This window comes from Mesitornis unicolor, unplaced genomic scaffold (genome assembly GCF_000695765.1).
Source record: "Mesitornis unicolor isolate BGI_N332 unplaced genomic scaffold, ASM69576v1 scaffold5984, whole genome shotgun sequence".
NCBI classification, from domain to species: Eukaryota; Metazoa; Chordata; class Aves; order Mesitornithiformes; family Mesitornithidae; genus Mesitornis; species Mesitornis unicolor.
This window is the reverse complement of record NW_010182012.1, coordinates 30,163-44,792: the sequence shown is the minus strand read 5'-3', so window position 1 is coordinate 44,792 and position 14,630 is coordinate 30,163. Positions and strand designations below refer to the sequence as shown.

Sequence of the window (14,630 nt, the reverse complement as noted above, 5' to 3'; positions counted from 1 at the left end):
AAGCACGCTTCAATCAGATTAGTTCAGTACCCATACTTTGATAACTTGAGGCTATTGCTTAGCATTTCTGGCTAACAATGCTACTAATTCAAAGTCCCTTTTCCTCTCTCTGTCTATATATATAGTTAGACATTGCCAGAATATTTCTGCAGTTGCATATTTAGAACACTGGGTGTTATTAATAAACTAGTTACCCTTCTGATTTCCAGTTTCAATTAGCATAGAAAATATTGCACAGTAATGCCATTTTGCAGAACTAACATTATTCTCTCAGGCTTAACCTGCTCAATACAGAAGCTATTAATTTAATAGCGCTCATTTCAAATAAACACTACATTTTTCTATAGCCCTGATCTGTACGACTTCAAAATTCATTATTAAAGGCTGCTGGGTACCCCAGGGCAGAAAGAGATGAGAACTCCCTATATTTATTCCACAACACCATCTATTCCAGAACAGCTCACAAAGGTGGAGAGTAATTGGTTTCTTGATACACAACACACAGCCAGGCAGAACTCTCACCCAGAAGACAAGCAGCAGTACACATTCAAATATGAACTCCTTTACCTTCTGTTGTAGGAAATATTCCACAATAAGGCCCCACAAATCTGTAAAGGAAACTTTCCGTCCACTAATCTCCATTGCATTCAGCTCCTGGAAATAGTATAACAGGCGTTCTGGGGAAAACGCCCCTGCTTTGCTGCTGGACACAGCACCCTGAGCTCTTCTGATTGCATCGTGAAGGTCTTTCTGCGACCAGTCAGGATCTTGATACAGTGTTGATAAACACCTGAAAATGCTTGCATTAGTGTCATTGGTAACCGTGACCCTCATGAAAACAATAATTTTAGCTAGTTATAAACAGAGCTGCAACACTGAACTAAAACCTCGTGAAGTAGATCTAGCTAAAAGATAAAACATTGTGAAGAGAGACCATAATAATGGACCTCTGAGCTTTAAAACATGCCAAAAACCCTAACACCTCCAGAACAACGTCCTCCTGACTGCTAACTTACCTTTCTAGGATTTTCCAAGCACCATATACTGGCACACATAAATGTGAGTTAACTCCAGGCCATAACAACCCTGAGATGGGCTGACAACAAGGGTGCTGCTGCATACACAAGAGAGGCCATAGCCTTCATCAGAACACTGGTCTGGTTAAATGACAGACTAGTTTGGGCTTCTGACTATCCTCATAAACGGATGCCTACGTTTATTTGAAAGTTTGCCTCTGAATCAAAAGGGACAGGCCAGAAATCATAGTTAGTGGAAGAATACTAGGCACATAGGAGTTAATAACACACCAACTCCTGCACAACTCCTCAGTGAAATCATTTCACAAAAACAATGCGTATTATGAGGGATAATTTCAGCACAAAGTCCAAGCCAGTGCTATTCCTCTATTCAACCACATACATCATGTTTCCAGTTTTCACTTATCTTCTTGGTAAGGAAATAGGGAAAGTTTTTGAAGTCAGAGCTTTGAGGGAACACACGGCGGCTTTATTCATGTAATAATTGCCAGGCTTGCAAAAGCAGCAGATGCATAAATTTAGCCAGTAGCTGTATGGGTTAAAAGTGCTAATGAATCCCTTTGACTCTTTAGGATCCTCATCAGAGCTCACAGGAGAGAAATGATAAAATATTTGACTTCATTGTCTGTCTGCAGATTGCACAGATGTAATTTTGGCCTTATTTGCACCAACACTACCACGTTGATCTGTAAGTTTCTGGAATGAGCACTGCATGTAACTTACCAAGTAGAACCAGAAATCCCACAGAGATACATTGCAGCATCCAAAAGGCCCAGCTGCTGGAGCCCAGCGAGGCTGCCATAGAATGATGTCAGTGCTCTCATTCCACCTCCAGACCCCAGTACTGCTACAACTGGAACCTGCAGACAGCAAACTCAGGAGTCACAATCAAGGTTTTTGAATTGCTAATAGGTATACAGAGCTAATCCCACTGAAGCCTCATTCTTATAGAAATAATAGACAAAAATTTCTATTCCTATTCACATCTCAAGTGAATGCCTTTCTCTACTCTGCAATTGAAATACATTGTTTACTGTAAAACAAAGCAGTTTTATTGTAGGGACAGTCAATTACTGAAATTATGTATATTATCACACATTTACTTGCGTGTCATACAATGTACATACAAGAACAAAAGACAAAAACTCTGCCCAGAGTTCACAGAGCAAGGTATCAGGTTATCTAGATAAAACACTATCCTCAAATCAGCAATTAGGAAGCTGTTCCCATGACGTGAGCGCCAATTGAACCATTCTGAAACAGATCTTCCCATCACAATTCAGAGCTGAAAGCCCAAGAAACAAGAGCTCAACTACAGAAAGTACATATATTCTGAAATGTCCATTTTTTGTGCTCCAAAACACACACCCCATCAAAATTTTAGAAATATGATGACATTTGAGACTTCAGACCTGAAACACCACAGGGATCTGTCTCATGCCACGGTGAAAGCAAACCACATTTTCTGTTGATTACAGGCAAAGAATCCTACAAGAACTAATTATCAGCCAAGCACAATGGATTTTAGACATTTTATTACAGCGCTGTGCTCAATACCTCATCTTTTGGAGGGCATTCCTTTAAGTGAAGGGTCTTCCTCAGTGCCTCAGAAACTATTTTCTTCCTTTTGTCCAAAAATTCTCTCTCCTCTTTACAGAGGTCAAAACCCAGACGTATATCAAGATCCCAAGTGCTGAAATAGAAATTAAGACAAAAAAGCCAAAATTTTGGAGGATTTGTAATTACCAGGAAAAAGCAACTTCTGCGAACACACAGTCCAGGTGCTGATCTGAACCACAGGATCAAACTCTTAAATGAAGTTTTACTGCATGTCTGTACACCAGCTGTTTTGTAACAACAGCTTTTGGAATTAAAAATTAAAGTTCTCCCTATTGTATTTCTCCCTTACTGTTTAAATACAAAGGTTGTGTCAAACAGCATCCAGATTAAGCTTCAGGAGCTTCACAAGGGAAGAAAAGATTCTCAGTAGGTGAAGAAGACTGTACGAGGAGCAACTGAGATAACTGCGTTGGCATGGATGGAGAAATGAGGGGAAGAGCAATTTTAAAACAGAAGTTTCTGAACTTAAAAAGCAGAAGGGGACAACTGAATACCAATAAACTTGCTATGAGTTCGTAAAATGGGAGCAGGATCTTCAATTAATGACTGTATACCAAGTGATCCTATCAACTTAGTAGCCAACAAGCTCCATTTTGTGTGTTATTCTTCCCTTATCACTTTTTTTTCCATCCTTCTATTTTATAGCTCAAGCTCTCCACTCACTGAGATGCCCTTTCCTATTTATCAGTACAGCACTGCACATATTCTGGGGACTATTCGTATCTGACAAAGTTAGTTAATACTTACAGCAACGGCTATTTTACATTTAAGTATAAGGAACAGAGAATTTTCTCAGATTTCAACAGTACTGACACCAATCCAATAGATGGTACTCATAAAATGAAGAGTCAGACTTCAGGAGAAAAATAACTAAAGATATTTTTGTTGAATATATCCCAAGGGATGAATGAAGACAAGAACAGCAGGGAGAATCCCTCCGCTACTTTAACCATGAGAATAAAGGCCTTTCCCAATTTTGAGGTCTCTGAGGTTCCCACTTACCTCTCTTCAGTTTTCAAACTCATATCCAAACTTTGCCCCTGTGAAAAGAGAGAACACATCTTGCAATCACTACCAACCACATAGGTGGAACTACTAACTACAGGTTGTGACCTCAATGGAGTCACTAGATCCTAACCAGAGCAGCCCTCACCCACAAAACTACATCTCTGGAACACCTTTCCCCTGCACCTACTTCAGATGTTTCAAATAGTCTCCACAGAGAGTAGAAATGTACTCAGAGAGTAGGGCAAAACAAAAATATTTCTTCTGCAGGCTTCTTGCTATTCTCCTCTGGTATTTTTCTTTCACACCTTAACAGACTTCTTGCTTTGGAAAGTCGTGAACTTCATACTTACTTTGCAAGACCCAACCATGAAAACATTTTTAGAAGAATTGCACTAAGTAATTTTAGTATTTAGTTATAGATATCCAAGAAAACAGCACTCCTAAGAATCATGTGCAGCTTAACTTTCCAAATGCCTATAGGCAACAGGGGAAAAGTTATCCCAAGCATGTTAAAACAAGTGCAAAGCGTTGACGTTACCTCTCCCAGTGAAACAATTCTATCAACTTCTTGTCCAATAGGAAGGGAATTAACTGGTACAGTCCCTAGTCCCAGAACTGTAGTATGCTTTTCAATATCAGGATTCATACCATCCTAATAAAAAACCAAAATGTTATTTGAGCTCTCCAGAAAAAAAGTTAAAGATAAGGCTTTCACATGTCAAAACAGCAACCAATCCTTAATGCCGTTATAACTAAACCTCTCTCAAAAGTCTAAGGCTTTTCAAGATCACCCTGCCCTCTGCTTCATAGATCCTTGCTGGGATTATTTTGGTCACAAATAGGTTGTTGTTGGTGGTGGGTTTTGTTTGTTTTAGTATAGCTGTCTGCCACAAGCAAAAAAAAACCTCTTCATCTCCAAATATAAAATCTTCCCAAAATATAGTTATGTCCTGACATGTGTCAGAAAGCACACAAGCAACCTTGCATTCTGTCTTCAAAGCAGGATTTTGAAAGATACCAACAAGGTAACAGTGTTAGATACACAGAAAAACCACCATAAAATACGAAGTAAGAGAATAACCTTAGGGACAAACAGAAACATGTAATTAAAAACCATAATCATCTTAACAAGTAGAGCAAATTAAGTTTGCCAGGAAATCATTGAGTTTTCTCCCATGTTGTATTAGCAAGTAGCAAGCTCTCTTAATACAGAACTGTGTGCAGATTCCTAAATTTAAGAGAGGCATATTGAAAAAACCCCTCATATTACAGGTCCACACTCACACCTACACAGTCCACCAGGTGGGCTGGAGCCTTCACACCCACCCCCAGGCCTCGACTCTTGGGAGGAGCCAGTACCTCAAAGAAACAACAGGTTCTCACCCTTCTTACAACAAGAACTGAAGACAAACATGGAACTACCAAGAAATTTCACAGATGTCTTCTGACCAAACACATCTGTCCCGAGTCAAATGTCCCTCTAAGCCCACTGTCCTCCTCCTAACAGCAGCAAATAATACACTTTTAGGTACAGGGTAAGCAACATTACAATGCTCCTGGTACTTTCCTACCTCTGATAAGAAAGGAAACGTCAGACTGCATAACTTCGTGCTTTATGCCAGCTCTTGAAGGTTTATGTTCTGCTAGCTACTGGGGGTGGTTTGGTTGAAGTTCACTACCTGGGCCAATCTGCACAGTTGACTTCTGCCATGTTTTTGCTTGCCTGGCTCTGAGTTTTTGACTACTTAACTCTAGGTCTCTCTCTTCAGCTCATGTTTGCTGCCCAACCAATTCCATTGCAAAGCTATTCTTCCATATTCCTTTTTGTCTTCTTTTCTCCACAGCTGCCTCAAGTAGCCGAGGTCACTATCTACATTCATGCTGCCCAACTGCTTGTAACAATGAATAATATCAAGAATAAATAGTTTCCTTGCTCTCATTTTTTGTGTCTGGCCATACTGGAGCAGCCATCACAATGAATATTCAGTTACTCCTATGGGACACACAATGCATGGGTAGCTGTAGAAAATTTGAAGTGATAGACAAAGCTAAATCAACCTTTGCAAGTGGCACATGCTCTACCAGTTTCTAATAGAAAAGACTTGTTATAGAGTATCTCAACAGCTCAAAGTAAAGATGTCTTCATGCAGCAAGCAAGTGCAGATTGTTTTAATGCCCTGGTTTGACCAGATTTTAAAGTGTTAGGGAGGGTATAACCTTAAGACAAGTTCACCTCCTTACCCAATGTGAAAGATCCAATGACAAGTCTAACATTTCTATTTAATTTTTAAAATAAATAGTAGAGTGTAAAAAGCAATGATAGAGGGGAAAACAAACAAAAAACTTATCTCTCTACCCATAAATTCCTAATACAACATCAGAAGAATAATACATCCATTCAAGACAGCCTTTTAGCCTAGAAAATTCTGATCTGAGCAGTTACAGCACAGAGTTAAGTCTGATCAAAAAGGTGTATCTGGAAGCGATGAGTAACCTTCATAAGAGATGGTCACTAGCACCACAAACTGAGTCCTCAACAAGAAACTTGCTTCCAGTGCAAGCTTTTGACATCCACACATACCTGAATAATATTACCCAAAGCTGAAATCCCTGAACAACTGAAGAAGCTCTGACATCATCATGATCAAATTAAGCCTATTCAATTTACATTTAAGGACACTTTCATGGATGAAAGGCACCAGTTTCAGAGTGGATTTATTCAAAAGCAGGCTGTAAACTTCGCAGGAGTCAGAGTGGATGCTTACCTGTAGGACAGATATGGTTTGCTCCAGCTCCACCTGCAGTTCTGGACACATTTCTTTATCCACATGGAAGACAAACGAGGTTCCATTATCCTCCTCGTTGTCTGGTCTCCAAGGAATACACAACTGCTTCTCATATGCCCCTGGAACAGACAGCTTGACCTCACAGCTCCCTGTGCATTAGAATAAGTAGCTTAGACCACAGGAATCATTTAAATAGATGTTGAAAATCCGATACTTGTGAAGTGTAGCTAAGACCATGAAAACACAAGTGAAAACTCTCTTGTGTGGTACTCAGTGGAAAAAGAAAAGCAAAATTAACATTAAAAGTCAATTTTGTAGCCAGTACATAAAAATGCGCAGTATAGACAGAGAATCAATTCTCCTCTCTCTTGCAAGGAATAAACATGCTAAAAAATTTCTGACTTAAAGTCTGCAGAAAGCCCTACCTGGCTGTTTCTCTTTATTTTTTTCCTCTTTGTTGACAGTGCCTTGCAGAGACAAGCAGGGATGAACCTATGAAAACAAGAAACTAGCTCTGATTATGAGATTTTTAATTCACTGCGTTGTTGAAGTTTAACCCACCTACTGTAGCATGTGTAGATTTACAGCTGTAAGATGGCACAAAACCCCAATCAAACCACTAAGGATTATTTTGATCTCTCCAATAAAGAGCAAGTTTTGTTGCAGTAGGACAGGATTATTTGCTCTTGTTTCAAAATCAAAACCACCCTTCTATTCCAGTTACTTCCCACCCACTCTGCAACCAGTACTGCATAGTTACAAGGTCTCAACACCCAGGGTTTTTCTGTGTGGGTTATTCTTTTGGGTTTTGGGTTTTTTTAAAATGCCTGTGTGAGTACCTGTTCAGAACCTGTTCAGATCCAAACAAGCACCTCAGAAATTCTGCCATGACTTTCTGTCCCGATTGTCCCTGTCCTCATCAAATTTAGCCTCACACTACGCAATCATCAGCTTCCCTTCTAGGACAGCAGATGAGGTACTTCATTTGCCATAACTGATCTAAAAGATAAGAAACTACTCCACTGCTTGAATGTAAGAGTGACTTGCTAAGGGAAATAGGAACTCAAAAGACTCCTTCCTGTGAAATACGTTGCAGAACTGGGCTGTTAAATGCCACCAATTTTTCGTGGGGGGAAAAAAAAAAAAATAAAGTTTACATTCTACATTTTAGCAACTATGAACTCTTTCTCATCCTTTTCTCCTCATTAGAAAATCAAATCACTCCAGTCCCTTTCCTTGGTGGGGTGAAAAGAGGTGGTAACACCTGTATTTTTAATGTATAATGCACTGATCTTCTTAGACTGCTTGCCACAGGAGGACAGGCAAATTCCTCAAGATTGAAGCCTCCCACTCTCAGAGTCAAGAATTACCACCTGCTTACTAATGGCACTGATAAAAGCTTAGAAATAATAGGTTATAAGATAAGAAGGACACTATACCTGGCCAATATCTAGGCTAGAATGCTCAGTACAATCCACAAGAATCAATAGCTTCCTAAAGACATTTTTTTTGTTTACATCTTTTAAAACAGCCCCACTGGAAAAAAAACCAAACCCCTTCTGTGAGTTAGTACCAAGTTTTAAAAATTGAGGAAGCTTTTTAAAGCAGCAAATTAGAAAGAGGCAGATGCTGGGGAGAAAAGGAGCTACTTGGATGCAGGAGTTGAATTCACAGCACTTCTTGTCCCCTCACTACTAAAAACCTACCTTCAGGAGTAAATTACAACATGTATGTAATTGACTGCCAGGCACTCACCACGAGGACTCCATTGGTCAGTACCTCTGTAGGGGCATCTGAGCTGTGAAAGGAAGAGATTCGATGCAAGTGAGTTCTGCTTTTAATTTGTTTCATCCTACTTTACAACCTAACTGGCTGGACAAGAGGTGGGGGAGAAAGGTCCTCGATGTGAGAGATCTATGCAAACTAGGCTGACAGTAAATACATTTCCCTTCACAGAAGGATGAGGAGGGGGAAAATACTGAAGAAAAAAATCCCTCTGCAACGTGCTATAACATCGGCCCATCTCATGTTGATAAGCTAAAGAAAAGCTGAGCTCAGATAGACCATCAGATAGATAAAACGTTCAGCTGTTTACATTGCAAGGTTAACTGTGTAAGCTCTCCACTCCTAAGTAATATAACCACAAAATGTTCATTTCCTTTGCAGCCCTGCCATTCCCATGAAGTCTAGCAAGCTATTTGGCTTTTGATACTCCAACATTTTTGACTGGAGCTTTAAGAATATTTGCAACCAATCATTCACCAATCAACCTGAACGACACAGAGAAATGTAAAGCATTAATGTTTTTATGGGTAAGACTGGTCATCCCTGCATGGAAAAAGCAACTAAGACAACATATCTGCAGAGCACAAGTCTGTTCAGCTCTTCAGGTTAGACTCACCATTTCTCCAAGTAAAACTCTACATCCAGCTCTTCATTAGCCTTTGAAAAGAAAAGTTGGACACAAGTGACCCTTGATCTTGAGAAGGTCTCTATAATCATGAGAAGTTTTCCCAACAGACTAAGCTTTCTTCCTGTTACAAACCACAGTAACTATTTTTGTTGCTTTTACAAAAGCTCCAGTTCAATTTTGAAAGGTTTTAATTTATGCCTTTTTATTGTTCTTTAAACATTCCTCTCTTCCCAGGTATATCCAATATGACCACACACATTTTTATTTGAGGAGACAAGCATACACGAGAGAGTTGGCTCTCAGACCCATTACTCTGCTAAAGAGACTCTGGCTCAAGTACCACTGCAGCACCATCTCTGCAAACAGCTTCTGCATGAGGCTTTGTGCCTCCTCCCATTTACGGTTTCAGCAGATCGCACTCTTAGCTCATTGCTGTCTTTGTCTCCTACAGACCTTGGTCCAGACATCTCTTCCCCTGCCATAGCAAACAGTAAGTGCTTAATACCAGACCTAACGCTGCTCGTAAAATAAAGTAGAAGCCAATTTGGGTACTTCTCTTTACTGAAGTTTCCAGTTCCGTAATTAATGATCAAGATGGCTTAAGCATTCAGCAAACAGGATAGTGTTAGTGGGAACAAGGGACTTACTAAGCCTCTTTCCATGATCACAACTCATTTAACGTGCCAGTAACACTGACCAACACCTCCCTGCTAACTGCATACCAGTTTCCCTGCTTCTGACCACATCAACAGCGCTGAAGCCCAGTTTCTCAAGAAAACAACATCATCAGCTCACCTTTAACCCAGAACTGTTGTAGCAATGTGTCTGAGGCAGTTATAAAAGAGATCAGACTGGTGATATGGCTTTAGTTATGTAAAACAAGCTATCTTAAGTCCCAAAAAAGGTGTACAGGGACTAAGAGCACCTGATACACACCAGTGTCACCCACATGAAGCAGAGATTAAATGTAACTGAACATTACTGAGGGTAATAAGCTTTTCTTGGGCTTTTGACTTATTCAATATAGAGGTAACCTTTGCAGCAATAAACTTCACCAAAGCAAACTGCTGATGATCATATTTCAAAATAAGAAAGTCTGCAGTCCCCCAAATGGCTGCTGATTGCAAATGCTTTTCATTTTAAACCACATTTATGTCCCTCTAGTGTCCTGAAAAATCAATTCATTTAAAGGTGTTTAAACATCTTCTGAAAGACAGCAGTCATCCCAAAGACTGTGGAACACACATACACCAAAAAATCACTAGGGATTTTAGAAACATCTCAGATGTCATTAAAACCATGTACGCTGTCACATCACCTGCTGACACATTTTCCCCTTCTGCCTTCTACACCACAAACAGATCAAGCAGCACGTGCTGCCGGATTTCTGCAATGATGAGCCGCAGCTATTCACAGTTGAGCTGGGAAGGAGCCAGGGACTCACCTCAGGGTTTAACTTGAAAGTGCGCAGCAGGGGCTGACCCGGCTTCATGCCCCCTACATCGAAGATGATAGAAGTGAGCTCATCACTGACAAGGACATCTTTATCATAGAGTGTCAATTCCAGAATGTTCTAAAACCAAACAGAAACAAACAGCCTCGGATGAAGAGACAGAAACACTTCCACAAACCTGAGCAGCTGTATACAATAGATACTTCATGCATGACTCGATATCCCTTCCCTTCTGCACTCCTGAAGACAATTCACTACTTCCAGCAGTACTTACAGCACTGTTAAGCAAAAAGCTCCTGGTTGACAGCGTTTAGGGAAAAACTTCACAACTGGAGAGAGGCCTCAGCTGAACGCATGTGGCAGCACTCTTCACCAGCTTCAGGCACAGATTTGCCTGAGGAAGCAGTGGCATTTTCCACTCTTTCAGTGTGATGCAGTTCAGGAAGTTATAGGGACCTATTGCTTCCTGCTCGGCACTGTCTCAGAGGAGGCAAGTCCAGCAGAAACTCATTGAAACAGACACAACGAGTACATATGGCACCCAAAAAAATGGCCTTGCAGCAACTGCTTCTCAAGGAGACAAGACTGAACTTTGAATTGTGCTGGCAAAGCCTCGCAGCAGTAACCAGACTGAAGCTTCATGAGTCTACAGGGGAAGAAAAAAGCTCACACACTGTAAAGCTTAATTTGCAATCTTCTTACCATTTAAGTCAGTCACCATTCTACCTTTGTCACCAGCCATTATGGAAAGATACTCCAGTGAGGGGGATAGTTTATTGTTAATGAGCACCTTATTCCATTCCTAGAATGTTATTCAAATAGTGCCATACAAAACCCAATCTTTTAAAGTACAGTTTCCTTCCCTCTACCTTTAGTGTCTGCTTTGAGAATGAATGCTGACAATCTGAAGACTTCATTCAATGCTCTATTAGGTCCTGCTCAGACAGCGGACAGATGTGCTGCCTCTATCTAAGAGTTTGAATTTTGCTTTTTTCAATCATAGGAAGTGATGGCAAAACTTGACTGAATGAACTATGTGGCAAAGTGATTTGAAATTTAGCTCCCGTCATCCTCACTCAGCCACTTGGCTGCATAAGGCAAGCAGAGCGACAAGAAGGTAACAGCTACTTTGTGAAAATAGAAGTAATCCCCAGATAGAAACTTGCTTTATGAAGGAATTTCCTTGAACTCTACCAGGTATCGTCCTAACTTGCCTTACCCGAGTTGCATCACAAGGATGTTTACTGAAAATTCTAGCTGCAGTTTACATGAGAGTGCAGTTACAAACTGCTGTGGTTATCACTGGACATGCACGGAACAGCTTTTTGTACTGCTGACACCTTACAAGCAACACTGGTTTTGAGAGTAGTAAAAATCTCTTGGTCTCGAATGAAGTATCAAGAGTAAGTCAGTACACAAATGCAGCCCCACAAAGTGCACTTCTTACCTTGACGGCACTATGGATTCGATACTGGAAAGTTTCATTCCATTCTGGGTTGTCAGAGTTGTCAACTACCTGAGTTCGGGAGACTATGGGAGATGCAGTGGGCAGCTTCAGTTCCACGTAGCAGTCTGCCTTGGACACTAGAGCAGGGAGTGCAGAGACAGACATCAGAACAACTTGAATCAAACACTCTCTTTCACATGTGCTCCTCGTTTTCTCAACCTTATTGCATTATAGAAACGTGCAAATATCAGGCTGGACTTGTAAGCTAGAAGCCTTTAATGAAGTGCACGTCTTTAAACAGCAGCAAGTTGAACATTATGAAACTATATTTCTTTTTTCCACTTCTTCCAAGCCATAAAGCCTTTCATGAAAGAGACTGTTACTCAAAATGAGGCAGATCAACTTTTCAAAAAAGATTACTGCTGATGTCAGACCCATTGCCTCTTGTCCTGTCACTGCGCATCACTGAAAGGGTTTGGTTCTATCTTCTTAACACCCTTTTTTCAGGTACTTGTATACAGTGATAAGATGACCCTGAACCTTCTGTTCTGCAGGCTAAGCAGTCCCAGATATCTCAGCCTTTCCTCATGTGAGAAGTGCTCCAGTCTGTTTACAGTCTTAGTCACTAGACTCTCTTCAGTAGCTCCAATACCTCTCCGAGTTGGGAGTCCAGGACTAGACACAGTACTCCAAGTGCAGCCTCACCAGTGCTGAGTAGAGCAGAAGGAGCACTTTCCTTATCCTGTTGGCAATACTTCTAATACAGCCCAGAATACTGTTAGAATTTCCTTACAGCAAGAGCACACTGCTGGCTTATGGTCAGCTTGCTGTCCACCAAGACAGGTCCTCCAGGACCTTTTCTGGAACACAGGGTTGTTCCTCCCCAGGTGCATGGCTTCCACTTATTTTTGTTGAATCGCATGAGGTTCTTGTCAGCCCGCTTTTCCAGCCTGTCGAGGTCCCTCTGGATAGCAGCATGACTCTATGGTGTACCACACCCTCGGCCCAGTTTTGTGACATCAGTAAACTTGCTGAGGGTGCAGTTTGCCCAATCAACCAGACCATTAATGAAGACTGAGCAATATGGACCCAGAATTGACCCCTAAGTTACCCTGCTAGTTAACCTGCTTCCAACTAGACTTTGTACCACTGACCATCACCCTCTGAGCTCTGCCATTCAGCCAGTTCTCAATCCAACTCTGTCTGCTCATACTTCATCAGCTTCTCTGTGAGAATTGTATGGGAGACAGTGTCAAAAGCCTTACCAAAGTCCAAGCAGACAATATCCACCACTCCTATACCCTCATCTAGTCTGGTCAGGAGCTGAGCTTTCTGATTCCATTCCCTCAGAATAACTGATTGTCTGAGTTCTTCATTCTACCAGTCAAGACCCCTTTAAAAACGCAAGTATGGGAACCATTTTTCACTCCAGTTGACCAGAAAGGCCATAAAAAGAACTTCTCTTGACAGTGTGATTCTAGCCCTCAGTGAGGGTTTTCCATTCCCTGTACAGTTGGGTGCCAGATATAAACTTAGAGCAGGCAGAATACCGTATTGCATTGAATCTGAAGGAATTAAATATCAAATGAGTTCTAAAGATCCAAATGCCCCAAAGAGCCCTGAGAGCGTTACTCAACACAGATGCATAAGAAGGGAATATATACCATGCTATCAACAAGAAGAACAGGTAAAAAGCAGTTTGTCTTGGAATCAGTCAACCACTTATCTCCTTAAAAAGCTTCAATGACATAAACAAAATAGCAGGCACATGAAATAAAGCACTACCATCGCTGAGAAAATAAACATTTAGAAGCTAGAATTGAAGACCGCTGCTTCCAGGTGCAAGAAGACTGCTCAGCAGGAGCAAGGATGAAGTTTGCCATGACTGGAGGGCTGAATCCAGACCACAGGAACACAGAATGGGCCACAGTCAGACATGTAAAGAAACAAGGAAGCAAAACATTACCAGGACTTACCTGATCTTGTTCTGCAAAGTAGCAGGGTTGACCTGCAGCTTGGCTTCACGTCAAGCTTTTAAAATGCATGTAATGCTTTATAAGAGAAGCTTTTGTTCAGACACAAAAGCAATACACTACGTGTAGGTAAGAAGTTCCCATAACAATGCTTCCTGTGTTACAGGTATGCACTGAACAAACCATTTGTTTTCATAATACCTTGACTAAATACTTACACAGATCTGTACCCTTAATGTTTCTGGCTCGGAGGACTTTCACTGTTAGGTTGTAGTAAGGGTGCTTCTCCCACTGAAAAGAGAGGAAGAAGCTCAGCGTGTAATTACAGAATCACAGAATCGCTCGGTTGGAAAAGCCCTCTGAGATCATCACGTCCAACCGTTCCTGTCTACCCCTAAACCATATCCTTAAGTACCTCGTCTACCCGCTCTTTAAACACATCCAGGGATGGTGACTCCACCACCTCCCTGGGCAGCCTGTTCCAGCTTCTGACGACCCTCTCAGTAAAGAACTTCCTCCTTAGCTCTGACCTGAACCTCCCTTGGCACAGCTTGGTGCCGTTTCCCCTTGTTCTATCCCCCATCACCTGGGAGAAGAGACCAGCACCCACCACCACAATTCAGCTGCAATGCCTGTTCTATGCTAGTATCAGTCCAGAGAAATGGATCAGACCAGTCAGCCCAAAACAAGCTATTAATGAGTCAGTCTGGGGACATATACAGCACTTCCAGTGTCCTGGGGAAAGACTAACGAATCTAGAAGGAAACTCGATTCCCTTCCAGCACAGCAATGAGTGATCTCTTAGGGAAACTCCTCACATACTTCAGAAAATAAGTCCCTTATTAAGGGTTTCCTCTAATTACAGATCAATTTTGAAGTGCTTCAGTAGTTCA

At 41.2% G+C, this 14,630-nt stretch overlaps 1 protein-coding gene across 1 annotated transcript in view; it reads right to left on the bottom strand.

Annotated features, from left to right (window-relative positions):
* The window catches only part of PLA2G4F (phospholipase A2, group IVF), a 24,967-nt gene that overhangs the window by 6,385 nt on the left and 3,952 nt on the right, over positions 1 to 14,630 (bottom strand). The window contains exons 2-13 of the mRNA XM_010183619.1: positions 13,956 to 14,028; positions 11,765 to 11,901; positions 10,309 to 10,437; positions 8,853 to 8,893; positions 8,207 to 8,249; positions 6,877 to 6,943; positions 6,431 to 6,600; positions 4,204 to 4,317; positions 3,660 to 3,697; positions 2,595 to 2,730; positions 1,761 to 1,897; positions 568 to 790 (exon numbers count right to left, since the gene is read on the bottom strand). Coding sequence (XP_010181921.1) covers positions 568 to 790; positions 1,761 to 1,897; positions 2,595 to 2,730; positions 3,660 to 3,697; positions 4,204 to 4,317; positions 6,431 to 6,600; positions 6,877 to 6,943; positions 8,207 to 8,249; positions 8,853 to 8,893; positions 10,309 to 10,437; positions 11,765 to 11,901; positions 13,956 to 14,028 — 1,308 coding nt within the window. The remainder of the gene's footprint in view (positions 1 to 567; positions 791 to 1,760; positions 1,898 to 2,594; positions 2,731 to 3,659; positions 3,698 to 4,203; positions 4,318 to 6,430; positions 6,601 to 6,876; positions 6,944 to 8,206; positions 8,250 to 8,852; positions 8,894 to 10,308; positions 10,438 to 11,764; positions 11,902 to 13,955; positions 14,029 to 14,630) is intronic.